Raw genomic sequence first — 25,965 nt, 5'->3', positions numbered from 1 at the left:
TATAGGTACTGCTATTATCCCCGTTTCACCAGCAAGGAAACTGAGGCCCAGAGAGCCCGAGTAACCTGCCCAGGACCATCCAGCTAACGCGTGCTCTGGGAGGGCACAGGTGCGGATGCTCACTAAATAGAAGCTATTGTCAAGAAAGGACTTCAGCAGTTATCAAATTCAAGCCCCTCAATTGGCTTTAACTTATATCAAAACAAAATTTTTCAAACCTCTAATCCCACCATGCTAACTTAACTCTTTTCCTCTTCCCCCACAGCGCTTGTCCATATGCATCACTTTTTACAAAATTAAAAATAGGGTTTGCATACAATTTCCTGGCCTTGCTTACGTCTGTCCTGAGAGTTTGCGCACACTCTCACACGGCTCCTGCAATCAACACGACAGAGCCTGCAGATGGAGTTGCCGAGACCCAGGGAAATGAGATGACCTCACCAAGGCAGCCCAGCAGGTTCCCAGCCAGACCAGGAAGCGATCCAGGTGTCCTGCAGCCCAATGTCCCCTTGCAGCCCTGGATGCTCACACAGCAAGCAGCTCCCTTGTCTCCCTTCCCGCCAGTGTCAACTGTCTTAAGATTCTGAGGCAGCTACTGTTCGGTGGATAGTGAAGCATCACTGAAAGAAGCCGCACTCATGCGGGCAGCCATCTAAAGCTAGGTGTGCACTGGTGGCCCCAGCCTCGAAGAGCGAGGAAGTATGGATGTGTGTGTGAGTATGGGTGTGTGTTTCAGGGATGGAGGTTTTTAGAAATGGGAGGTGGAAACAGTCTTCCTCTTCCCCCATTGAAGCCCTCCCAATCTTTCACAGAACTGAAGGAAGAGGCTAGAAGGAAACTGGAATTTCAGCTTATAATGAAGAAACAGACTTCTACTCTAATATTCTGCAGCTTGGCAAATCAGAGCTACAGGGGGCCAGTTCGGAACCCACAGGCATCCGCGCCTTGCCCACCCACGGCCCCTTCCCTCCCTCTTCCCTGCCTTTTGGAGGTAACGCTAAATCTAGCTCCTTCCCTCGCCAGCCTCCAGCAAGAAGGGCACTGGGAGCCAGCTCTGCTGGCCCCCACAGCTGGACCCAGAGGGCAAGAGAATTTTCTTGGAAGAACCTAAATAAAGTCTTCCCCTGCCAGAGGCCTTGAAGGCAATATCCCAATGCACCTTTAAAGAACCAAAAAGGGAATGTGCCCTCCTGCCTGCACCCTGGCCCCCACAAACCACTGGTTCCCCATTTAAACTTCTCTAACAGAGGCTTACCTCAGGCACCACTCAAATGCCCCTTCCCCACCCACTGGGTTCCTACTTTATGCCCAAGACCTCGGACTCCCACCCCCATTTCCTCAGGGGACCATCCGTGTCTCCTTTCCAGGGTGGAATTAGCATTTTTATCTCTGCAACTGCCATCCCTCAACTATTTACAGAAGCCACCAGGATAAAAAGAGGCAACATAAAAATAGTTGCGCAGAAGCTTTCAGGATAGGGTGGGGGTGGGGGCACAACAGAATCTTCTAATTCTCTTTCTCTCCTTTGCAAAAGGGAAACGATGCTAGAATTGTGCATCTTTTCCAGAGGGCTACCCAGCAGTGCACAGACCACTCACGTGGAAGCGCTTTGGGAACAGGGACCAAGTCCCCGTCTTCCTCAGTTCCCCAGGGCAGGGCTTGTCACCAGCACCACCCCCCAAAAAGAGAGGACTGAGTGAAAGATGAAGGTTCCAGAGCCAGGGCGCCCCACTCTGCCCTGTTTCCGTCACCTCCTGGGCTCCCTTCCAGCTTTCCAAAAAACAAACCAGTCCGAAAAACAAAGCAAAACAAAACTTTGGCTTTTCTCTATGTTTAAAATGTTTCATAACTGAAAAAAAAAAATTCAGCAGCAATACTACAAACACGACTGAATCTGGAAAAACTGGCAGCTAAAACAATCCCTTTCCCACTTGGATCACTAACATCCCTGGCAGGCAATGCAGGAGCCAGAGGTCTTCCCTATGAAACCTAACAGCACTTAACTCATTTTAAAGGTATCTTTTCTGAAATTTTGGTCTTATTGAAGAAGGTGTCCAATCAGGGAAGAAAGAAAAGAATAGTAATTCAAATCTTATTTTTCAGAGAGCAAGACCAATTGGACATTATTTTCACACCATAACCTCCTGGGGAAGGCGGGCTCCATGCCTCAAGAAAATGGACATAATTTGCCAGAAGGTGGCCAAGGGAGGAATGAGAGCTCAGGATGAGAAGGTACATGAGGAAGGTATACGGATCCCAGGGGACCTTGGGCCTTGATTTTCTCATGTGTAAAATGGAGCCACCCATAGCTATGCAGAGGGTGGCTGTAGAGTTGATCTTCTATGTGAAAGTGCCCAGCACACAGTGAATGTTCCAAGAAGACCACGTCCTCCCTCCCTTTCTGCACTCCACTTTCCCCATCCGTAAAATGGGAAGGGGCAAGGAGCTGATCTCTGCTAGGCTTCCTCCTAGCTCAGCTTCTGATTTCTGCTCCCGTGGTGGGCATTCCTGGTGAAGCTATCAAGAGAGACTGGGATGACTCCATTTGTGGCCACAGGGTCATGGTACTGTCTGCCTGGTGAGGTTTTCTCTACTTTGTGGGTTTACTTCCCTGGAAAAAGGCTCACAAAACATATGCCAATAAAAAATCATGAGAGGACCTACATTTAATAACTCATCATGACTGAAATGAATGGGAACTGAATAAAATCTAGACTGTCCCTGAAAAATCACACTTGTAAAAACCATGAGTTGACCTGCGAGGCAACGGGCTTGAAAGGGGAGCTATGCTGCTTGGGCAGGGGCAGGTGAGGGTGCAATGAAGGGAGTCCTGAAAACCTTGTTCCAGGAAGCTGGTCATGAAATCTGTCTCCCGTCACCCTCTCCCTGCAAATGGAGTGACAAAACAACGTCTGACACCCAGAAGTTTACTACCTGGGGAGCTGCAGAGACACGGGAATGGACAAAGTAGCCGTAAGAAGCCCTCCCAGTGGGAACAACCCAAATGTCCATCAGTGGATGAATGGATAAACAAAATGTGGTCCCATCCAAACAATGCAATAGTATTAATATTGGCCACAGAAAGAATGAAGCACTGACACATGCCACAACATGGGCGAATCTTGAAAACATTATGCCAAATGAAAGAAGTCAGACACAAAAGTCATATGTTACATCATTCCACTTATATGAAATGTTCAGAATAGGCAAATCCATAGAGACAAAAAATAGACTGGCGGTTGCCAGGGGCCCAAGGATGGACATTTGGAAGAGAGGGCGATTGTTTAATGGATATAAGGTTTCCTTCTGGAGTGATAAAATGTCCTGGAACTAGACCGAAGTAATGGTTGCCCAACACTGTGAATGTACCAAATGCTGCTGAATTGTAATGATTAAGTTTATATTCTGTGAATTTCACCTCAATCAAAAAAAAAAAAAAAAGCCAGCCTTATGAACGTCTACAAACAGGTCAGCAAGGTAACTAGCACAGCCTGAAAGGTCCATTTCAAAGGGGAAATGCAATTTCCTCAACTTCCAGGAAAGAGGCATAGATGCGAGGCTGAGGCCACTGCAGCACCATGGAGCCAGCCTGCCGGAACCCCACATCCAGGTTTTCTAACCCCAAACGAAGGGGAGGGGCTGGTGGGAAAGCAAAACATCTGAGAAAAATAGCAATACCAGGCCCTCTGACTCAAAGGAAAATCTGAAATAGCATTTGCCCCAAATCCTCAGGATCAGGGCAGGAAATAGGAACCATATGCTTCCCCCAGCCACCAGAAGGTGTGCCAGGCAGGGAAGAAGGTCGCAGGTGACCCTGACCGACCCTGATCAAGTTACTCAGCCTATCTTAGCCCTTCCATAAAATGAGTTCACGGTAGGGTAACGCTGACTCTGTGGCCCATGTTAAAACTGGAGCCCAAATGCCTTGAAAACAGGCTTGGCCTGCCCCACCCAGTCCAGCCCTTCCCCGGGAGAGCAGGCTAGCCTCTTCATCCCAGGCTGAGGTTCACAAGGAGGGAACCCAGTTACCGCACAAAGTTCCCTCTGCTAGGTTATCTCGTCCTATCCCCTTCCCCTCCCGCTCCCTTCCAATGTCCAATCTCTGACTCGTTCTTCGAGGCTCAGCACAAAAGACTCCTCCTTCAGGAAGCCTCTCAGATGCACACCAGTCAAAAGAGATTTCTCCAAACGCTGTTGCCCTCTGCTCCCTCCATTTCCACAGCACTTATTCTTTGTGGTGTTTCTCAACAGGGGCACTACTGGCATCTAGGGCAGGGGAATTCTTCACGTGGTGGCACTGGCCCGCTTTCAGGACATCTGGCATGCCTCGTTCCTGCCCACTAAAAGCCAGGAGTGCTTGCATTACTTGACAACCAAAAGTCACCCTGACACTTTTCCAAACGCTTGCCAGGAGGGAGGAACCACCCTGAATGAGAACTAATGCGTAGTTATTAATGAATATATTTGGCTACCAGCCCATTAACAACCTGGGCCAAAGACAAGCCTAAGAATTGGCATGACTATAGAGCCTGCTTAGATCTGCGTCCTCAAATGTTGACTTAGTAAAAAATCTGAGCTCTTCAAGAAGCTGAAGGCTGCCTTGCAAGGGCCCCTGCTGTAGAACAGGTGGTAAAGCACAAAGGCCCTCAGGCCTGATATGGCTGCACTGGCTGTGTGACCCTGGGCAAGTTACTTAACTTTTCTGAGCCCTTCTATAAAATGGGGCTAAATCCTAGCAACACTGCAGGATTGTTGTAAACCTCAATCTCCTAATCTCTACAATGGGGATAAAAATCCCTGCCTTGCAGGATTTTGGTAAACATTAAATGATATAATACATGGCGCAGCACCTGGCACATAGCAAGAACTCAAGAGATGTTAGTTACTAACATTATTATTATCTAAGTTAGGGGCTCATCAAACGATGGCTATTATTCTTTGCTACAAAAATACGTTGTGGGCCCTCATCACAAATGCCTGCTTTCTCTATATAGGAAGGGTTTATGAGCTGCAAATCTGGAAGGGGGGTCTGGGGCTCAACCTAAAGCTGCACTTCCATAGCATGCACATGTTTATTCTGAAATTGCATGTTTTTGTGGGGTGCTTTGGGAAGAGGCGGACTAATTCCTTCAAAGAGCTACCCTTGTGGCAGCCCCTGCCTCCTCCAAGGAACAAAGGAGCTTAAGGGGACATAAAACTATCCTCCTCTCTTTCCTCTGGGGGCAGAGCCAGCAGAGGGGTAGTGATAAATGACAGCGCCGCTCTGGGGCACGTGAAGTTTCTATCTCTAGGACTGTGGGGACTCCAAACACCAGGCCGAGGAAGGCAAAAGTTGCCTCTAGGGAGATGGATGCTGCATGTCCCACCTCCGACCAGAGTGCCCTTCCCTTGCTGATGGCACTGAGATGCACCCCCTCCCCAAGCTACATCCCTCCATCTCAACCTTCTGCGCAGAGCAGAGGGGCTGAGGTGGGACCTCTTCAGCACCAGGTGAGAGCAGCCCAGGCCGCAGGGGCAGAGCTGTGAAAACATCCCGCTTCCCAAACTGGGCAGTGCAAGGGCTGGGGGAAGCCAGGAAAAGCTAAGGCTGGATCGGGTGGCACCCCAGACACCAAGACCCAGCGTTGAGAGAGGCTGGGCCCAGCACCCAGAGAGTCAGGCGGACACTTCTCTGCATTCACAGCATGCTGAAGCCCGAGGTAAATTTAGGTCAAAAGAACCAAGCCTGAGAGGAGCGGTGGCGGTGGTCAAAGGGCAGGCTGAGAAGAGGCAGAGGTCCCCCAGATCCCCCACAACTGCTGGTCTAGGGTCCTGCCACCTGGTGTCCAAGCCACCAAGGCCTGGATTAGCCCTAAGACAAGCAGGCTGCAGGGTGGCGGTGCCCAAAGTCCGCTGGCCCTGTCTTCCCCTGAGCGCTCCAGGTTTCCCCACCTGTCAAACGCGAGGGTGTGGGCCTTTGGCCGCCTCCACGATCCTGGACGGCCCCAGACCCTGGTGACATCGGTTCCAAACTCCAGGACTGTCCCAGCCGCCCGGACAGGGCGCGGCCCAGCCTAGGACGCCACCCCGAGGCCCTGGGCGCCCGCGGACACTGGGGAAACGGTGCCGGGGGACGCGTCATCCACGTGGCGGGGCGTGGGGCGGTGCACGTGGGGTCCCTCAGTGAAGAGAACCCCAGGCCAGCCTCGGGGCTTTGTGCGCAGTCCCGGCGGTAGTCCCCCGCCCCGAGAGGGAGAGGGTGAGGGCGCCCGGGGCAGCGGCGGCTGCGTCCCCCGCCCCCGGCCCGGCTAACGCCAGCTCACCTGGGCTCCGCGCCGCCGCCGCCTCCCGCGCTCTGCGCCCCCGGCTCGGCTCCGCTCCGCTCGCTCTGCCCGGCCGCGCGCTCCTCTCCCCGGCCCGGGCGGGCGCGCGGGGGGCGGAGGCGGGAGGAGCCGCCCGGCCCGGGTTCGGGCGCGACGCCGCCTCGGGCTGCGCGGGGATTGGCCGCTGGAAACCCGGGCGCCGAGCCGCGCGCCCCCGCCGCGCGCCCCCGCCGGCTCGGCGCCGCGCCCGGGAGCGGAGGGGAGGGGAGGGGCGGGCGCCTGTGGAGACGAAAGTAGCGGCGGAGCGAAAGGAGAAGCGAAGGGAGGAGGCGCGGAGGAGGGGAAGTGAGGCCGGGCCGGGCGGGGGTCGGAGTCCGCGGGCGGCGCGGAGGGGAGCGGCCCTCCGGGGGCGCGGACGGCGGCGCGGGAACTTTGCCCCCGCGCGCACCTGCCCGGGTTCTCCCCGCAGCGGCCGCGGCACCCTCGCGCGGGCGGGACGCGCGGGCAGCGTTCGCTTTGTTTAGCTAAATGCGGGGATGCAGGGCGGCGGCTGAGGCTCGCAAAGTTCCCCAGACCGGCGGGGAGACCCGGGGTCCCGCCTCGCAGCCCGGCTCCCGCCCACAGGGCTGCTGCCCCAGCACGAGGCGCCCCGCGGTGGATGCGGCCTGGATTTCGGGTGACCACCCATTCGGAGGAGCCCCCTTCCGCAGCCGCCTCCCCACTGGCCACTTGCTCAGGGCCGGCCACAGAGGCTGCGGGAAGGAGTTCCTCTCCCATCCCCAGTCAGCCTGGATGCACCAAACTGCACGAAACCCATTGAAGTTCTGGCTCTTCCAGACGGCTGTTGAGATGCTTTTTGTGAAATACATCATATTCTCCCCCTCTTGGCATCCTACTTTGCTGGAGCCTTAAGAGTTTTTGTGTGTTAAGTCTCCCAGCTGGGTAACAGCACTGGGGAAGAGGGGAGAGGAGAAGATCTCAAGGGCTCCCTGAACCGACTTGGGGGTCGGACAACCCAGATCTGGACTGAAAGTGGCCCAGGGGATGTCCCACTGACCCTGCCAAGCAGCCAAAAGGGAAGAGTTGAGAGGAGAGTCAAGCGCCAAGTTAATTAAAGGTTCAAAGCCCTTTTGTCAACTGGGTGGATTTCCAGCCCCCTTCCGATGAGCGCCTCTGGTATTCCCAGCCTGCAGGGGGCACTCCCAAACAATTGGGAGCGACCTAATGAAATGACCACCCCTTCTGATGTTACTCAACATGCATGCATATGTTGATAATAGCAAAAACCTGGGAGCCTCCCAAATGTCCAGCAGAGGACGGATAAATAAAATCAGTCATTTGATGGAATACCATCCAATAGTTAAAAGGACTGCATTAGATCTACTTGCACTGACATGAGGAAATCCCAAAAACATACTGTTGAGTCAAAGAGCAAGTTGCATAATACGGTATGATGCACAATTTGTGTGTATTTTTAAATTCCACACAGTATAACTGTTCATGGACACGGGGAAGGATACACATTCAATTCATAACAGTCTGCCAGAAAGAAGGAAGTAGCGACGGAGAACGGGACAGTGAGCATGAGGAACGTTGTAATGTTTTATTCCTTCTAGTACTTAGAAATGGATGTGAGGCAAATGGCAAAATGTTAACAACTGTCAATTCTCAATGGTGGATGCATAGTTCTGTATTTTTCTATATTTTTACATTTTCTCCCCCCAAAATATGTATTAGGGCTGGGGGGAGCATTTGGGGCATTTACAACTGTAAGGCAGAGGTCAGCAAACTTTTTCTGTAAAGGGCCAGATAGTAAGTAACCATTTTAGGCTTTGCGGGCCATACCTCTCTGTTGCAACTACTTAGCCCTGCCACAGACCATAGTAAATGAATGCACATGGCAATGTTCCAATAAAACTTTATTTACAGACACTGAATGCTGAATTTCCTATAATTTTCATATGTCACAAAATATTACTATTTTGGTTTTTCTTTAACCATATAAAAATGTCAAAACCATTCTTAGTAGGCTTTGAAAGATTTGGCCCATGGGCAATAAACAGTTTGGCAACTCTGCTTTACTAAGGTAACCAAAATAGGTCTTGGTGTCTTTTCCTGTTACTTGTTAAAACACACAATTCTATATATTTACATCATGTTACTAAGTTGCCTATGTTTGATTAGAACATTGTAGCTAATCTAAACTTAGATATTCATATAGCTGTGTAAGCTTAAAAGCCAATTAAGTAAGATGTGTTAGGAAGTGCTCATACAAATGCAAACCCTAGCCCAAGAGTCACTTCTTCCTGGAAGTTTCCTAAAATGCTGCAACCCAGGCCCTCCGACCTCTCCTCTCTCTGATCTAAAGCAAGCACAGTACCACATATTAATGCTCAGCCACCGTATCTTCTTTATTCTTTCCATTTTCACACATGCATTTTACTTGCCAATAGAGCTATAAATTTCTGGGGTCAAGGTAGGTACCCCATCGGAAACATTTGTATACTTTCCACATTGTGGTTGAAATCAATGACTCTGGAGTCAGATAGACTTAGTTCAAATCCCAGTTTCCCTAGTTACCAGCTCTGTGGTCTTGGGCAAGTGCCTTGATCTCTTCCAGTTTGGTTTCATCAGCTGTCAAATGGGGATAATAATAGTACCTTGCTCACAGGTTTGGCATAAGGTTTAAATTCAGTAACGTGTGTAAAGATCTTAGCTCAGTGCCTGGCATGTAAGTGCTCAATGATGCTATTAAAATACTTAGCACAGAGCTTAAAGCCCCATCAATTTATGTGCCTTTCCTATTAAAGTGAATTAGTACAAAGCAGAAACATCAAATTGCCTGTCATTATAATTCTTAGGATAAGAACCATCCCACTCAAGGAAACCATTTTCTTCTTAGAAAAATGAAAGTAAGAATTAGCTTTGCTTTTGGGTTTTTTCTTCCAAGAATACCAGAAAACCCTATTCTAGGCAAACAAATCTTGTTGTCCTGACAACAGATTGCCAGTGAAATAAGTAAACAAAGGATCTGAATCTTATTTTTAAAGAAAACTTGAACAGTACCAGGGAAGGAACCAAAAAGTAACTCTTTAAAATTATCTCACCCACTAGGATGGCTTCCTAATCTCTTGCCGAGGCTCTGTTGTTCCTTTCTGAACTGTGTTCTACTCATGTTGCTCACTGGAATGTTCCATCTCCCAAACCTTGAACATCTAGATACAAACAGCAGAATTAATCACACGGATGCACTTCATCCATTGAATTCTTTCCCACTGAACAGGACAGTAGAAAAATGCTGTCAGGCCAGGCACAATGGCGTATGCCTGTAGTCCCAACTACTGGGGAGGCTGAGGAGGCCTGGGCAACATAGTGAGACCCCATTTCTAAAAAAAAAAAAAAAGAAAAGAAAAAAAGAAAGAAAAGAAAATGCTGTCAAAAAAAAAAAAAGAATAGTCTGGTCCGAAAGTAGTGAGTTATCTCACTTGATTGTTCACAGTCAGTTACAGATTGAACTCCTTGTTCTACTACTTTCCCCCCCTCACTACTGCACTTGACTAGTCTTAAAAAAAAAAAAAAGAAAGAAAGAAAAAGACCTTGGGAATTTTCAACAGGTAGTGAGATTAATAGGTTTCTTAGTCCCAAATGTAAACATTATCATGAAAGATGTCAGGGGTCACAGATGAGGAAGCTGTTTATCTGTCTTAGCACACATCTTCGAGAAACGGAAACAGGACAGTGTAACTACCCAAAATTGTCAGGACAAAATTCAGAACACTCTGACCAAGTAGAAATACTCAGGGTATAGCGGTGACTACAAAGGCAACATGGGGATGAGAGACAGAACGTCAGTGGGGGAGCCCTCACACCTGGGGCTGAATCCTGGTTCCGGTTCTTGCTAGCATGGGGGCTGGGTCAGACCCACCCTCTAAGGCCTGGTTTCCTCACCTGGGAAATAGGGCTGTTCAAGCTCACAAGCATTAGAGATGGCACGTGTGCAAGCACTTAGCAGTGTCTGGCCCATATCGGACACCAGATAAATGACAACTAATATAATCAAGTATGTGTTCAAGAAACTGAAAAAAAATGTTCATAAAAACAGTACTTTTCAAAACTCTGGGTGGAGACTCAGCTCCGCAACCTACTAGCAAATGACTTGACCTCTTTATGCCTCAGTTTCTTCATCTGTTCCGGGAATTAACACTATTGCCTACCTCTTAGGCTTGTTGTGAAGATTCCCATCCATTCCGGGGCTCTGAATACTCAACACCAAAATTGCTGGGAAGAGTTCCCACTGTGTGGCTTGGGTCAGAGCACCTTTCTTTTCTCCTCCTTTGAGGATATATCCTGAAGGTCTCTGGTATAGACCCGAATGCCCACTGGCTAATAAGCTTCAACTCCCTCCTCACCTAACCCTTTTCGCATTTAACCAGATGGTCAATTCGTACACCCTTACATTAAACCCTCCATAATTATACCATTATATAATTACTGACTCTTTCTTCCCCCACCAAATGCTCCACCAGGAAAAAAGCCAGTTGTCACCCAGTTAGTTCTGGGTTTTGGGGTTACTCTGATGTCTTCACTTCCCATTCAACCTCACTATTCCTTCCTGGAGGAGACAGGCCCCAGCCAACAAATCTAAGTCACTGATGGCAGGGGACCCTGGCCCTTCTATTACATTTAGATTCAGGCCCTTCCTCCCTGCTCAGGTGGATGTGCAGCCAGCTGCACAGGGTCGGGCAGGCTGGCTTCTCGGGTGTGCAAACCGTGCAGGGCTCTGGGCTCAGAAGGGCCCTGCACTTGGTTTAAGGCTCTGCTGTTGCCCTTTGGAAATTCTTTATTATTTTTTAGTAGAGGCCGCACATTTTTACTTTTCTCTGGGCCCCACAAGCTCCATAGTTGGTCCTGGTCAGGCTTGATTTCTGGCTTTTATGTCGATACCTGTGGGGTGAGCTGAACAACCTGGCCCCATCTCTGGGATCTTCTGCTGAGGCAGAGTGGTTAAGGCCAATTATGAGTCTGGAAGGATTTTACTTTAAATACATTGGTCAAAAGTGACATCAGATGAGAAAACATATTTGAAAGAATAAAAAGGAACTGATAATAGTAGTTACTTCCTGGAAGGAAGAATTACTTTTTACTTCATAGCCTTTAATTTTATTTAATTTTCACCGTCTAGATTTATAACCCTTCCAATAAATTTAAGGAAAGATTTTTAAACACCAACATACCAATCAATGTCTCTATCTCTACAGAGTCTGTTGTTTCCAGAGCAGCTGTCTTTGACCACCAAACATTCCGCAATGGATAGAAGTTGTTTTACACTGCTTCAAAGAGCTCTGGAGAGAAATTATTTCCATTAGAAAGTTTAAATTTAACAGAGAAAGAGCCAATGACAGAAGCTGCAAAATTTGGTTGGTTCCTTGTCGCTTTATAAGGGCTGTGTGGGTACAGCTGCTGCTTTGGACTTGAAACAGGCATTTTTCTGTGAACACTAAAGGACAAGAAATTCATGAACAAAGAAATAACTGGTTTCTGCTTAATCGTAGGGTTGAGAAATGTTAATATATATATTGTATATTTGGTGATAGCATCCACACACCTCTGAGCTTTAGACTCTGTGTTTATAATCACCTTATTCATGATGAATTTCTTAATGGGCTTAATTTTATATACTTAAATATAGAAAAAAACATCCCCATGCAGAAGGTATAAAAAATCCAACACCTAGAAAGGGACTGAAATATGCTTCTTGTCATCAGTCCAAAAACCACAAAAAAAATCTTTTCTGTCTTAATCTCCAGTCAGGGACCACCATGTACTTCTGAGCACCCCCAGGCAACACAAGCACTGGTTCAGCCCAACAAAACAGGGAAGCTTCAAAAGGAAAATCACAGCCTCATTAAAAACCTGCACTGACCCCCTCAGAGAGATCTACCAATTCCCAAAAGAGTTCTTTGTCTAAGCACATAAGCTAAACAAATTTACATAATGATGGAGTATACATGATTTCTAATGAAATTTCTAATAAAGATACTGGCCATTTTGCCCAGAGAGAACATAATCTCAGACACTTGTTAGCAAAACAGCCATTTATCAACAAAAAGGTGGGGTCCTCACTACTAAAAGGAAAGAAAAGGGAGATAAAACAATGATGTACCTACTAGCAACAAAATAAGACAACCTAATCATAATGCAGTTTATTGACAAGACAGGGTCTTACAAATACATCATATACATGGAGGAAGGGGCATGAAGAAGTCCGAAATCTTATACTCCACACAGTGGCCCAGCAGGGATGTCCTTTTTAGAGATGGTTTATCAAGGGCACCCCGTGAGAGGGCAGCTCCTGATGCAGCTGCCGGAAGAGCATTGCACACCGGTTCCTCTCCTGGGTCTTCCCCAGGGCGTGGTAGAGTCTGGCCTGGAAGTAAACAACATCCCTGATCCGCTCTCTGCAGTCAACCTTTGCAAAATAGTTCTTTGCTTCATTGAGGTTCTCAATGGCAGCCTCCAGAGCTGATGGAAAATGAAGAAAATACCCCATACATTAATTCGACACTTCCCATATAGTTTTCAAAACATGGTATCTAATTTCATTTGTTTAATATGTACCAAATACTTTTACATTCTCCGTTTTTTGAGGGGAAAGAAACCATTAGGGTGAGGTTTTAAAAAAGGTCTTTAGTCCTGACTTCTAGCCTGGCACCTGGCTTTATGGGGTTAAAATAACCATTCATTGCCTTCAACCCTCCTGCCAAGCATGCATGCGAAAGTGCTTTATATGCTGCATGAAATTTTGACATATGTTTGCGAATACTCAGAATGTAAATACTGTCCCAAATTTAATGTCTTTTTTTCTTCTGGGTCCTAACCTTCAGCATATTTAGGAATAGTATCACCTAATAATCTTTGTATAGCTTCCTACCTTCTGCTTTCTTCGGTGGATCATAGGAAGATGCTGAAGCCACCTGGCATTTGGCCACTAGGAACATGGCGCGGCCTTTGTCCAGGATAGCTCCATCAGCCAAGATGGGCTCAATGGCCATGTGGAGAAAACTTAAGGCCTGTTCTGGGATTCCGAGAATGAGCTGAAAAAGAAACATCATGGCACTGAACACACCTGAACCCAGTGCCCACAACCAGGAAGGGCTTCATTTCTGGCAGTTCTCTCCTGAGTAGCTATCTTGGGCTTATCTTCTCCCTGACATGTTCTACATTAAAACAGGCATCAGACTCCTAGAAAATACAGTATGTGACAGTATGATCTCACACTATAACGGATAAAGTAGGGAAAGGTTATTCACTACAGAAAATTTATTTTTAGAAAAAGATTCACATTAATATCCTTTAGATTGGTGATTCTGAGGGGTTGAACTAGATGGTAAGAAATCACTTGGGGACAGGCATGGTGGTGCACACCTACAGTCCCAGCTCTTCAGGAGGCTGAAGTGGAAGGATCACTTGAGCCCAGGAGCTCGAGACCAATCTGAGCAGCACAGCAAGACCCTATCTCTACAAAAAAACCAGAAAAATTAGCCAGGTGTAGTGGCACAGCCTGTAGTCCCAGCTACTCAGGAGGCTTAGGCAGGAGGATCACTTGGGCCCAGCAGTTTGACGCTGCAGTGAGCTATGATGAGGCCACCAAACTCTAGCCAGGGCAACAAAGCAAGACCCTATCTCAAAAAAAAAAAAATCAAATCAGTAACCAAAAAAACCCCAACAAAGAAAAGCCCAGGACCAGACTGCTTCACTGGTGAATTCAACCAAATTTCTAAAGAATTAACACATCCTTCTCAAACTCCTCCAAAAAACAGAGGAGGGGGGAACACTTCCTAACTCATTTTGTGAGACCATTACTACCCTAATACTAAAGCCAAATAAAGATACCACAAGAAAACTACAGATCAATATCCTTTATGAAGACAGATACAAAATTCCTCAACAAAATACTAGCAAACCAAATCCAGCAGTATATTAAAAGGATCATACACCTGACTATGTGGGATTTATTCCAGGAATGCAAGGTAGCTCAATATATGAATATGGTATATGCAATATACCATGTGAATAAAAAGAAGGAAAAAAACCCGTGTGATCATCTCAATTGATACAGAAAAACATTTTACAAAATCCAATATTCTTTCATGATTAAAAACACTCAATGAACTAGGAATAAAAGAAACTTCTTCAACATAATAAAGGAAATATATGAAAAACCCACAGCTAGCATAACATGATGAAAGCCTAAAAGCTTTCCCCCTAAGATCAGGAACAAGACAAGATATACACTCTTGCCACTTCTACCAACATTCTACTGGAAATTTTACCCAAAGTAAATGGGTACGGAGTTTCATTTTTTTAGGTAATGAAAATACTCTGCAATTAGACAGTAATAATGGTTGCACAACATTGTTCATATTCTGAAAACTGCTGAATTGTACACTTTAAAATGGTTAAAACGGGAAATCTTATGTTATATAAATTTTCTCAAGAAAAAAAAGAATCACTGAAGAAGTTGGTAAGGAGCAGATTCCTGGGCTCCACCCCTAGAGATTCTGACTTGTAGGTCAGAGGCAAGGCCAGGTATGAAGATATTTTTTAAATCTCCCCAATAATTCTCATGTACAGTTTGGAAAACCTCTGCTTGAGTTAATAAATTTCTCCAGCGGGTTCAAAATTCAAAGTCTACTATGTGTAGGTCCTACTAGGTACCAGAGAATATAGCTAGAAATAAATAGAGTCCCTTCCTTTGTGGCCTTTACTAGAGGAGAAAGAAAACAAACATAAAACACAATTTGATTTCCAAAAACTTCCAATAAATATCTCATTTCTTTTTTTTTTTTCTTTTTTTTTAAAGAGACAGGGTCTTGCTGTATTACCCAGGGCAGAGTGCAGTGGCATGACCATAGCTCCCTGTAACTTTGGACTCCTGGCCTCAAGTGATCGTCCCACCTTGGCTTCCCAAAGTGCTGGGAGTTCAGACATGAGCCACCGCACCTGGCCCTCATTTCTTTATTCACATCCTCTTGTTGCCAAATCAAACATCAATCGCTCTGTGCTAGCTAATCATTAACGTGATGCAAGTGTCCTCACTGAAGAGGCAAGTCTCCCTTATTAAACACACAGCTCAGGAAAGCCAGTGTCAGCCTGTCACCAGGTTCACAACTCCACAGGCTTCCTTGGAGGGTTTGCACATGGAAACTGCCCTTCCGGACTTCAACATTAACAAATGAAAGCTCATTATCCTTTTCAATATCAAAAAGTGGTAATAGACTCACCAGTTCTTCAGCACAAATATGTGCTGTGAAAACAGAGATGGGCCTACCTGGGCAAAAGCCAAGTTCAGCACTGTTTCAGAGGCCAAGTACTGCAAACGGTACTCCTTGGAGAGGGCCAGAGCATGCAGGAGCACAGGCATCGCGATGGTAGGGGAGGAAGATCGCCAGTACAGCTCTGCCACCGACAGCAGGACACTGACGACAAAAAGGAAAACATGGGATGAGAATACCCACCACCACATCTCCACGAGGTACGCGAGAGACCCCTTACCTAATCACCATTTCTGTATTCTTCAATTTCTGACAGTAAGTCAACAATTTTTGTAAAAGCTTATGTGCCTCTGACATTTGGTTCTGAGCTTGTAGTACAACTGCTTTTCTGAAACAGAATCAAGATAAGGACAAATGGTTATGCTGATGTTTTCCAAGTATTTTAACTATAGTCACTTTGCGGGTAAGAATCTCTATTTTCTCAATTAGACCACAAACCTCCCAAGGAGACAAACTGTGCCTGATTTAATTTTTGTTATAGAAAAAAAAAAATGTGTGTATATGTATGTGTATGAATGTGTATATGTAAGCATGTATGTGTATATGCACACACACATGCATGCAAGAAAAACATCTGGAATTATAGATATTTTAATGAATAGCATGTTAGTGATTATCTCTGGGTGATACTTATTTTATTCATTTTGTTTATCTGTATTTTATTTCCTGTAAAAGTTTTTTCTAAGCTAAAGTAAATAAATTAATGCACACACAAAACTAATAAAAACAAAGCCATTTAAAAATTATTTTATTCTTGGGTTGGAGTTCCCAAGTTTCTTACCTATATACACCCTCTATGCCATTGAGAGCTGTGATTCCTGTAACCAGTGAATCAGCCAAATGATATTTGCCATCATTCATTGCTCTGTCAAACTGTATTTTTTGATCACACAGCATCCATAACTATTATAATAAGAAAAAAAACAATTACGTACAAAATGGCAAATGTTCACCTTATTATGCAATAGGAATATAAAAGTATTTTGGCTTGTTTAGCAAATATCCGTACAACAATTCACATTTTTTTGATATTAAATAAATTTTTTAATATTTCATGTATGGGGAGAAGAGAATAAAATAACAGACAGATGTGTGCCAACCACCAACTTTGTCAATTCACATTTTGCTTTATTTGCTTCAGATACTATTAGATAACACTGAAGTCTTTTGCAAATTCCATTTCTTTTTTTCCAAAGTAGGCACTCAGTTTGGTATTTATCATTGTCATTCATGTTTTTAATACTTTTGCAACATATATATTTGCCTATAAACAATGTATAGTATGAGCTTGTATGTTTTTAAACCACGTATAAACAAGTAATGTTGGGCCGGGCGCGGTGGCTCACGCCTGTAATCCTAGCACTCTGGGAGGCCGAGGCAGGTGGATCGTTTGAGCTCAGGAGTTCGAGACCAGCCTGAGCAAGAACAAGACTCCCATCTCTACTAAAAATAGAAAGAAATTATCTGGACAACTAAAAATATATAGAAAAAATTAGTGGGGCATGGTGGCGCATGCCTGTAGTCTCAGCTACTCGGGAGGCTGAGGCAGGAGGATTGCTTGAGCCCAGGAGTTTGAGGTTGCTGTGAGCTAGGATGACCACGGCACTCTAGCCCGGACAACAGAGTGAGACTGTCTTGGGGTAAAAAAAACAAAAAAAACAAAACAAGTATTTTCATACTTGTATGCATCCTTTGACAAATTCCCTTTTAGCTCAACACAATTTTTCTGAGGGAGATTCTAAAATATCTCACTTTACATTATAATAAAAACATTCTTATCAGAAATAAATCCAATGCCACACAAAAGGCAGGTTACCTGCGCATGCTGAGTATTAGGTGGAAATCGTTCCTTCAAGTGCTTTAACACTTCAGAAGCTGCAGCGAAACAGCCCTTTAAATAGACACAATTTGATTAGTACAACCTGTGTTGAAACCACACCTGCTGCACCACACATGGGATGTCAACAGGATTCATCTGTTGTTGATGCAGAAACCTGAAAGACGCTAGGCAGAGTCTGCCGAATTTCAAAGGGCTATTATTTTAAGGTTCTAATAAATTTTGTGTTAAGTTTTGAAAATTACACAAGACACACTCATTCTAGAAAAAAACTTACAAAATACATGTAAACAATAAGAAAAGACAAATTACTTTTAATCCCACCAAAGATAATCACAGTTAATGTTTTGGCATATCTCTTTCTAGGCTTCTTTTATGGACATAAATATAAAATATACAAGTATTCCAAAATAGGTATATATACTGTTTTTATAAATTTCTTACAGCACTGAACATGAGAGGCACTCAATAAATAGTTTTTGAATGCATCAATCTTTCCAATGTCAATAAATACAAATCTATATAGTCATTTTATTAGGTAAATAAATTATTGTACATCAAAACAGACTGCTAGTTTTGGATATTTTGGTTGTTTCTAATTTTTTCCATTTAAAAAATGATACAGTGATTATCTTGGTGCACATAGCTTTGTACACTTGTCCAGTTATTTTCTTGAGATAAAATCTTGGAAGTACTAATAGAAATGATAGGCACTTTTAAGTTCTCTGGGATATATTGCTAAATTACCCTCTAGAAATGTACCAAGTACTTTTATGTCAGGATTCTATGCTCCTCTCCTCCCCTAATACATCTTTGCCTATTTGATTGGTTAAACTAGTATTTTAACTGCTTTACATTTAATTTCAATGACTAGACTGAAATTTTTTCATGTTTTGGGGTCATTTCTGCTTTTTCTGTGAATACATTCATGTCTTTTTTACACTCTTATATTGTTGGGATGTTTATCTTTATCTTATTGACCCCAAAAGCTTTTCAATTTGTCTGAATCCTTCATGAGGTAATGCACTTTCTGTTTATATAGAAGCTCAGTTAGACTGCAAATGAACTTTTATTTGAAGTAAATGAAAATTACATTGAATTACAATAAAAGATCATTTATCATCTTATTCCTGTGATTTTAACTGGCTAGTCTTGCCAATTATTTTCATGACTGCCATAGGGATTTGGGCATATGGATCTAGGTGGGTTGTCAAACCTTCGGGCCAAGCAGAAAGAACAGCGCACACACTGCGGTATCCTCCAAAAACATTCTCATTGTGACCTGCCATTCCTGAGGCCGTGAGAGGAATGATACAAGATGAAGCAGAGTCATGCAGAGAGAGCAAAGGGGCTGACAATCTTAGGAAAAAAGGCTCACTCTACTTCCTCTGAGTTGCAGAAAGATGATCAGAAAGCTGTTCAGAACCCCATGACTTCTTATAGGCTCACCAAGCCCCAACCACTGCCATACCACAAAGCAAAGGACAGCACCCGGTTCATGTGGAGGACAGTTGGAGAAACAGACACAAAGGAAATTAGAATAATTGGAGACTCATGGTAAGGCTGCCTTATCATGCCTTAAGGCCCAGCCACCTGCCTACCTGCTCCGCGTGTAGCTCTGCAAGGTGGCAGAGTGCGACGGCAAATGACTCGGTATTGTTCTGCTGCACGCCTGCGTTCACCGAGTCCAGGCTGTTCATGCTCAGCAGCATCTGGGCTTGCTGCAGTGCCATGGTGCTGGGTGAGGAGAGGGGACAGGATTTTCCTTCAGTCAGTAGACCCAGGCTGCCCCTTAGCCACACCCATCAGTTATCTTGAGTGGAAACGCAAGGAAGATAAACCCCTCTGCAGGCCCTGGCTTTGTGGGAGCAGCTGCCTCCCAATGCCAGCGATCCTGCCCTCAGGACCAGGAGAGCGAAAAAGCATCCTGACGTGCAGCCCCAAAGGAGACATACAGTGGTTACAGCACAACTGGAAGCTCTAAGCTCTCAGATCCCCCACCCCACCCCCACCCCACCCGATTTTCCCTGTGGTCACAGTATGTTAATTAGTTTTCACGGGTAAATTCAGACCCGATGCCATCCTGGCACCGGCTGCTCTGGCAATGTAAGCAGTGGCCAGTGTCTGCAGCTGTCTCAGAGCACACCGTGCCAAAAAATTATCTGAAATACAAAAACAAGACTGGTAAAATAGTCACTTCCTTTCCTTACTGAATTCCTAGAAAGAGTAGATTGTCTAGATGAGGGGTGAGGTAGCAACAGGGCTCCAGGATTAAAATCTGCTTCAGAAGTTTACTCCCAAGCTAAAGTTAGCTAAATGGAAAAGTAAACATGAAGCTGGCAATATTCCAGAGAAAACACCTTGGTTAACACAAAAGCAACTTTCTTCACACAACAGCTTTGGGGTTCAGGGGATGCTTTACTAAAGCAACTGTGGACCACACCTCCTCGAACAGGAAGAGAGGTTCCTGTCTCAGAGCAGAGAAGCACAGTGCTGGGAGTCAGATGACCTGGGTTTGAGTCCTGGCTCTGTCACTTGTTAACTACATTTGTGATCTTGGGTAGATCAAGATCAAGAGAACCTTGGTTTACTCATCCCAGAATGGAGATCACCCACCAGTTACCTCACAGAGGAGCTGAGAGGGGTAAGTAAGAACATGCATGGGAAAAAATTTTGCGAAGTCACTGCAAAACACAAAATGTTCTTACACTATAAAACATTCTGTCTAATCCTCTGCATGAACAACTTCTACCAAAGTGGGGGGGCGAAACCTTGTCCATGTGACCTTTCACAGAAGCAGTTTGCTAGTTCCTGCTTATCTCCGAAGGATTCGCCCCTCACGGCCTTGGCAATCTGCTTGAAAACCTACCTGCGGCCGTACAGCCTCCAGATGGCCGTTTTCTGTGCAATGCTGATATCGATGAGCTCCGACAGGCTGTGTTTCCAGTGCAGGAGGTCAGAGTCCTTTAGGGCATCCATCAGCTTGTTTGCCGTCTTCCCAGCGAAAGCTCTCTGTTGAACAAGGGACTGTATTCCCAGGGAGGCGAGGTACTAAGGGGACAGATATACCCACGACCCAAGATAGAGATTACATGACAGAATTTGTTTGCTCTTCAGAAATGTGGTGGATTTCACATTTCAGCACATGCACAGTGACAGCACTATTTAAAAGGAAAGTACCTACAACCTGACCTTAACCCTGATCCATGTGAGATGTGTTCCTGAATAACTGGGGCTGGAAGAGAGGCAGAGGGGACACGGAAAAGAGCCAGCAGGGCTTTGGCATTAGGTGGACCTGGACTTAAACACTGCCTCTGCTACTTACTGTGTGACTTAGGGCCAGTCACTTAGCTTCTTAGCTATGCCTCAGCTTCCTCATCTGTAAAATGGGCATCAAACCTATCATAAAGAATTGTTGAAAGGATTACAATGAAATAATATATGTCAAACAGTGCTGGGCACATTATGTAATAGGAGATCAAAAAAGGATGCTTATCATGAGCAGCAAAGTTATCTTTTCATTAACTCCTGGTATAATCTTCAAGGATGAAAGCTCAACTAAAGAGAGTCGGCTTGAGTCCATAGCAAAAAGTGTACTTAAGAAGTCTGTCATTCATTTCAAGGAGCCATTTTTGTCATTACCATCAATTCTGAACATTTAAGTTTCCTTTCCCAGAAGTGAATCACATGGACAATTTACAGATTTTAAAAACACAGATGTTAAATTACTACACATAATTACTTTCAATTTTACTGAAGTTTGTCTCAAACTTTATGAGACAGGATGCTTAAGCTGTCGCACTGTGTATGCTCCGGTTTTCAGTAGATGTTTTTTGAGAGAATAAGGTTATTAAAGCAACAGGAATCTAGATTCTAACCGTCATCTACTTGGTGTGTGTAGATGTGACCTTTCGAGGCTCCTAACTATATGTCATTGACGACTATAATTCAGGTCCTTCCCTGTCACTCAAAATCAGAAAGGACAAATCTGCCTGTCAGGTTTACTGGTTTCTGGCCTTGTTTATTGTTTAAAACAAGGATCAGCAAACTTGTTCTATATGGGGCCAGAGAGTAAAATAATTTAGGTTTTGCAGGCCACATTTGGTTTCTGTTGCATATTCTTCTTACTTTTTCCCCCCAATCATTTAAAAATCTAAAACCCATTCTTAACTTGAAGACCATAAGCAGACAGAGAGCCAGATTTGGCCCAAAGGCCGTAAAGTCTGCCAATCCCTGGTTTAAAAACAAGCCTTTCCTAAAATTTGTCTAAGTGAGTATGTGCTAAATTAATGTTGCTTAATAAACTAAACAAAGATCTCTTATCCAGTTCATCAGTGGAACTTCCACAGATGTCATTAGGATAAAGGGAACAGAGAGAAACCTACCAAATAGAATTTAGTGGTTTGATTAATAATTAAAGTCATATGAGACTACCGAGAATAAAACCACACATTGAAGTACCCGTTCTAAATCTATCATTGGTTCATGATAGAGGTGGGTGGAAAAAGAGATAAAGGCTCAATACCATTTATGGAAACAATCTCACAGAAAGATGAGCCTTACCGGTAACCCAAAATGTACTGCCTTCTTCACAGAATGCTCCAGTAGAATATAGCTATCGGCTCTCTTCTGCCCCAGTACATAAAGCCAGCTCTGGCAAGAGAAATCATCGAAACACATCATAACGATGGTAATGGCTAATGTTCTAGGGAAATATCAGTGTGGTTATATGAAAGAATTAAAAGGGGACAAAATAAATCCTCCAAAACATTCTTATGAATTATGAACCTAAATGAAACCTATCAAACATATTAAAACCAGACTGAAATAAATAAGCCATTGATCTGCTTCACCTCTGACAGTCATGAGTGGCAGGTGTTTCAGAAAAAAAGCATAAAGCCCCCATATGAGAAAGAGATTCTCAGGTGATTGTCAAGTGGCTTCTGTGTTCTACTTATTCTTGGCAATTATGATTTTACAGGACAACATCTCACCCAGTTACTAGGTATAGCATACATCTTTTTGTTAATGCCAATGTTAAATGTGATCATTAAAGGTTTATTCTTTTCACGGCAAGCTGTATTAAACTTTGTAGATAAGAAATGTCCCAGAAGCAGAACAGATGTCATGAATTAAGAAAGATAAATAAATATGGGTTGCCTTTTCTGAATTCCCATGACCACCTAACTAGTTTCCCTTTGCTGCCAAAGATATTTGCTTCAATTGCAAACAACCCAATGGGACCCTTCCGAAGGGCTTCCAACTGAACCCATGAGCAAAACTCCCAAGACCAGAGGATGGCCTCACCAAACAATGCTGGAGACACACGTGATCATTGGACTCCTGGGCAATCCTAATTGCCTCCTGCAGGGCGAGCTCTGCCTGTTGACTAATGACAGACTGAACATTAATACCTCATTAACAATCACAAACATGCACAAGAAACAGCAGCAGGAAGTCATCTGTACACAATTCATCCGAAGGCAGGTCTTCGGCTTGGAAGTTGTGACTATTTATGGACTTGTTCTCTCACAGGCGCACCCCGACCCCAGCAGCAGGAAACACTAACAGTGGAGATAATAGGACGCGTCTCTTCTTCTAAGGTGAATTTCTACTAAAAGGCACAAAGGGAAGGCTTTATCTCTGCTCCTAAGATGCTCATCTTAGTTTTCCATTGCTGAGGGGAGGGGCAAAGAGAGGACATAATATTTTACTTTTCATTACATCCTCTTCTGCATTATTTGAATTTTTTTTTTTGCTATGTTCAATTGTGACTTTTATTATCTTTTCAAAACTAGTTTTAAAAAATATTTTGAGGATTCCCACTTCTGAGATTTTCTTTCCTTTAAATCTCTGTTCAAATATTAAGTTGGCAGAGATCGAGGAAGGTTGACCTGCTACCTTAATATTTAAACAGATTTACAAGTTGAGAGAGTGAGTGATCTGTGCACATTGCTGAAGTGTTCCTTATGAAAACAATAGCATTCCCCGTCACCACTCTCGAATCCCTTGTGCTGATCTATCACTACATGACATACAACAATTGCCTTTAGCATTTTCTATGGTCTTTCTCCCCACTAGAAGCTCCACAACAGGAGTTTTTTCTCTTTTTTCACTGCTGTAACCCCAGTACCTAGAATAGTGCCCAGTACACAGCAGATGTTCAATAAACAGCTACAAATATTTTTAAGACATCTTGCCCAAGTGCAGTAGCTCATGCCTGTAATCCTAGCACTTTGGGAGGCTGAAGTGGGAAGACTGCTTGAAGCCAGGAGTTTGAGACCAGTCTGAGCAAGACAGACACCCTGTCTCTACAAAAAATAGAAAAATTAACCGGGCATGGTGACACACGCTTGTAGTCCCAGCTACTCAGGAGGCTGAGGCATGAGGATTGCTTGAGCCCAGGAGTTTGAGGTCGCAGTGAACTAGGATGATGCCATTGTACTCTAGCCCAGGCAACAGAGTGACAGTCTTGTCTCCAAAAAAAAATAAATAAAGATTATTTGTATCTAAAAGGCTGTATACAAATTTCAAAATCCTAGGGGAAAGTTTTTAAATTGTTTAAACAGCTCATTGGAAAATATTACAAATGGTGTTGCTATTATTTATGAGTATGTAAGAAATGAAAGGCCCTGATCAAGGGGTTATTAAAGCTGGGCAGACAAAAAGAAGTAAGTTATTACAAGATATTGTATAATCTCACAAAATCATGGACTTTGGAGAAGGCTTAAACATTTTTAGGCACAACTATCAATCTGATGCTTGAATGCCCTAATGATATCCCTGGTCTAGGCTCAAGCACTCCACTGACCCCTTCCTCAGAGAGTTCTATAAGGGGAAATATCCTCCTTATAATGAGCAAAAATATTTTGCCCTTTAACTTGTACTTACCAGGTCTCAATCTTCTCTAGTAGCCACAGCTTCGACCAATCTAAGCCCTTTTCTCATGACCTTTTACTACATGAAGATGTCAAACACATGCTTGGCTAAATTATTTTTCCTCCAGACCAAACATTCTCACATCCTTCTCACATTATTTATATGGCATGGATTTGAATGTCTTCATGCCCTGAGACTGTCCCTAACACAAACTCCAGCTTATCTATGCCCCTTTTAAACCCTGACAACCAGAAATTAACAGAATTCCCTAGGTGTTGCCTGGCCCACAGAGAAAGGGATAGAAGTCTCAGTTATTGAACTTTGGACGTTACACTCCCATCAATATACCCTAGAGCCTCTATTCAAAGATGCCTGTAGCAGAGACCACATTTCTCTCAACCTGTAAAAAGCCCAGGGGATGGGCCTCTTTCAATTAGTAATTTCTTACCTTTCACCATTATTCACATTATTTCATTGTTTCCAAGATAATTTCCATGTTTTGAAAGATGTTTTGTATACTTAACTCTATTTACTAAATAACAATTTATTTTCCTATTTCTATTCATTAAAAACACTGGTGTATCTAGGCAACAGAATAAACCAGTGTCACTTCACTAAGCTGCCTGAATTCTATCCAAAAGCAAGCATGTGTCTTTCAGTAAGCCTGTGTAGTCTTTCATCCAGTAAAGGCACAAATGTTTTTTGGCTTTTTGAAATACTGAAAATAGCTTTTGCATCCTCATTATTACCTCTGAAAAATCCTTTAGGGACTCTCTGGCCTAATGACCTAATTTCCTTTTCACTGAATGGCTTTGTTCTTAGAAGGAATGAAACAGGGCGGGCACTAAGACAGCAATGCTAAATAGTGACACCAGGGGGCAGACTATTTAGGTAGCCGGTTTTCATTAACTTTTGTTCCAGGGCAAAAAGGTTCCCTCTTTGGAAATTATTGACCAGTCCAGGTTGAAGAGTCTCCTCCTTTTCTTCTTCCTTTTTTAAAATACATTATTTTTTTTAAATGTACCTCAGTTAACTTTTGAGAGTTAGTTTCTTCAATTTCTGCACAGACAAAAGTGTCTATAAACTTACTAGTGCCCGAAGCGGCAGTGCAGGGCTGCCAAGTTCAAGGCAGCATATCTCAAGCTCCGGCCATAACCCTCTTCCCCGTTACTTTTGCTTTCGGCTCCAGTAAGAATCAGGCGGTCAAAATAATGAAGGAGACTGTGTGTTGAACTGAAAACATCTTGGACACGGAGGTTGTTTAAGTAGCTGAGATAATGCTAAAACAAGAAATAATCAACATATTTTAAATGTTCTCTACCTCTTGTGCAAGACTACTGCAGAGTTCCACTGGCTGCAAGCACTCTTGTGTCCTCTACCCTTCTAACAAGACGATCATACTTTTAGCTTAACCTTTTCCCTACAGGCAAAATAAAGCAGGTTCAAGACACATTGGTTTGGCACAATTCCCCCGCCCACCCAGAGGGAGTCCACAAGAAAACCTGCAGTTTCATTTCTATTTGTGTCAGTTCTATCCTAAACCTACATCTACTACGACACCGGTTACATTAGGACCTATGGGTGATAGATGAGCACAGCAGGCCTCACCTAG

General features: G+C 44.2%; 2 protein-coding genes across 5 annotated transcripts in view; both read right to left on the bottom strand.

Annotated features, from left to right (window-relative positions):
- Window positions 1–6,404, bottom strand: part of CAMKK2 (calcium/calmodulin-dependent protein kinase kinase 2, beta) — a 49,668-nt gene extending 43,264 nt beyond the window's left edge. For all 3 annotated transcript variants that reach the window (XM_012663459.1, XM_012663460.1, XM_012663461.1), the window contains exon 1: window positions 6,303–6,404. The gene's annotated coding sequence lies outside the window, so the exon portion shown is untranslated. The remainder of the gene's footprint in view (window positions 1–6,302) is intronic.
- A 6,086-nt stretch (window positions 6,405–12,490) lies between these two features.
- ANAPC5 (anaphase promoting complex subunit 5) overlaps window positions 12,491–25,965 on the bottom strand; it is a 28,698-nt gene continuing 15,223 nt past the window's right edge. The window contains exons 7-17 of one of the 2 annotated variants that reach the window (XM_012663457.1): window positions 25,443–25,633; window positions 22,782–22,863; window positions 22,038–22,127; window positions 20,344–20,525; window positions 19,076–19,211; window positions 17,454–17,528; window positions 16,419–16,540; window positions 15,858–15,965; window positions 15,634–15,781; window positions 13,234–13,396; window positions 12,491–12,824 (exon numbers count right to left, since the gene is read on the bottom strand). In XM_012663457.1, the coding sequence (XP_012518911.1) occupies window positions 12,613–12,824; window positions 13,234–13,396; window positions 15,634–15,781; window positions 15,858–15,965; window positions 16,419–16,540; window positions 17,454–17,528; window positions 19,076–19,211; window positions 20,344–20,525; window positions 22,038–22,127; window positions 22,782–22,863; window positions 25,443–25,633 (1,509 nt within the window). In that variant the 3' untranslated portion in view covers window positions 12,491–12,612. The remainder of the gene's footprint in view (window positions 12,825–13,233; window positions 13,397–15,633; window positions 15,782–15,857; window positions 15,966–16,418; window positions 16,541–17,453; window positions 17,529–19,075; window positions 19,212–20,343; window positions 20,526–22,037; window positions 22,128–22,781; window positions 22,864–25,442; window positions 25,634–25,965) is intronic. The other variant, XM_012663458.1, reaches the window with a different exon arrangement.

The sequence above is a fragment of the Propithecus coquereli genome, unplaced genomic scaffold, assembly GCF_000956105.1.
Source record: "Propithecus coquereli isolate 6110/MARCELLA unplaced genomic scaffold, Pcoq_1.0 Scaffold81, whole genome shotgun sequence".
Lineage (NCBI taxonomy): Eukaryota > Metazoa > Chordata > Mammalia > Primates > Indriidae > Propithecus > Propithecus coquereli.
This window is presented reverse-complemented; position numbering and strand designations above follow the sequence as displayed.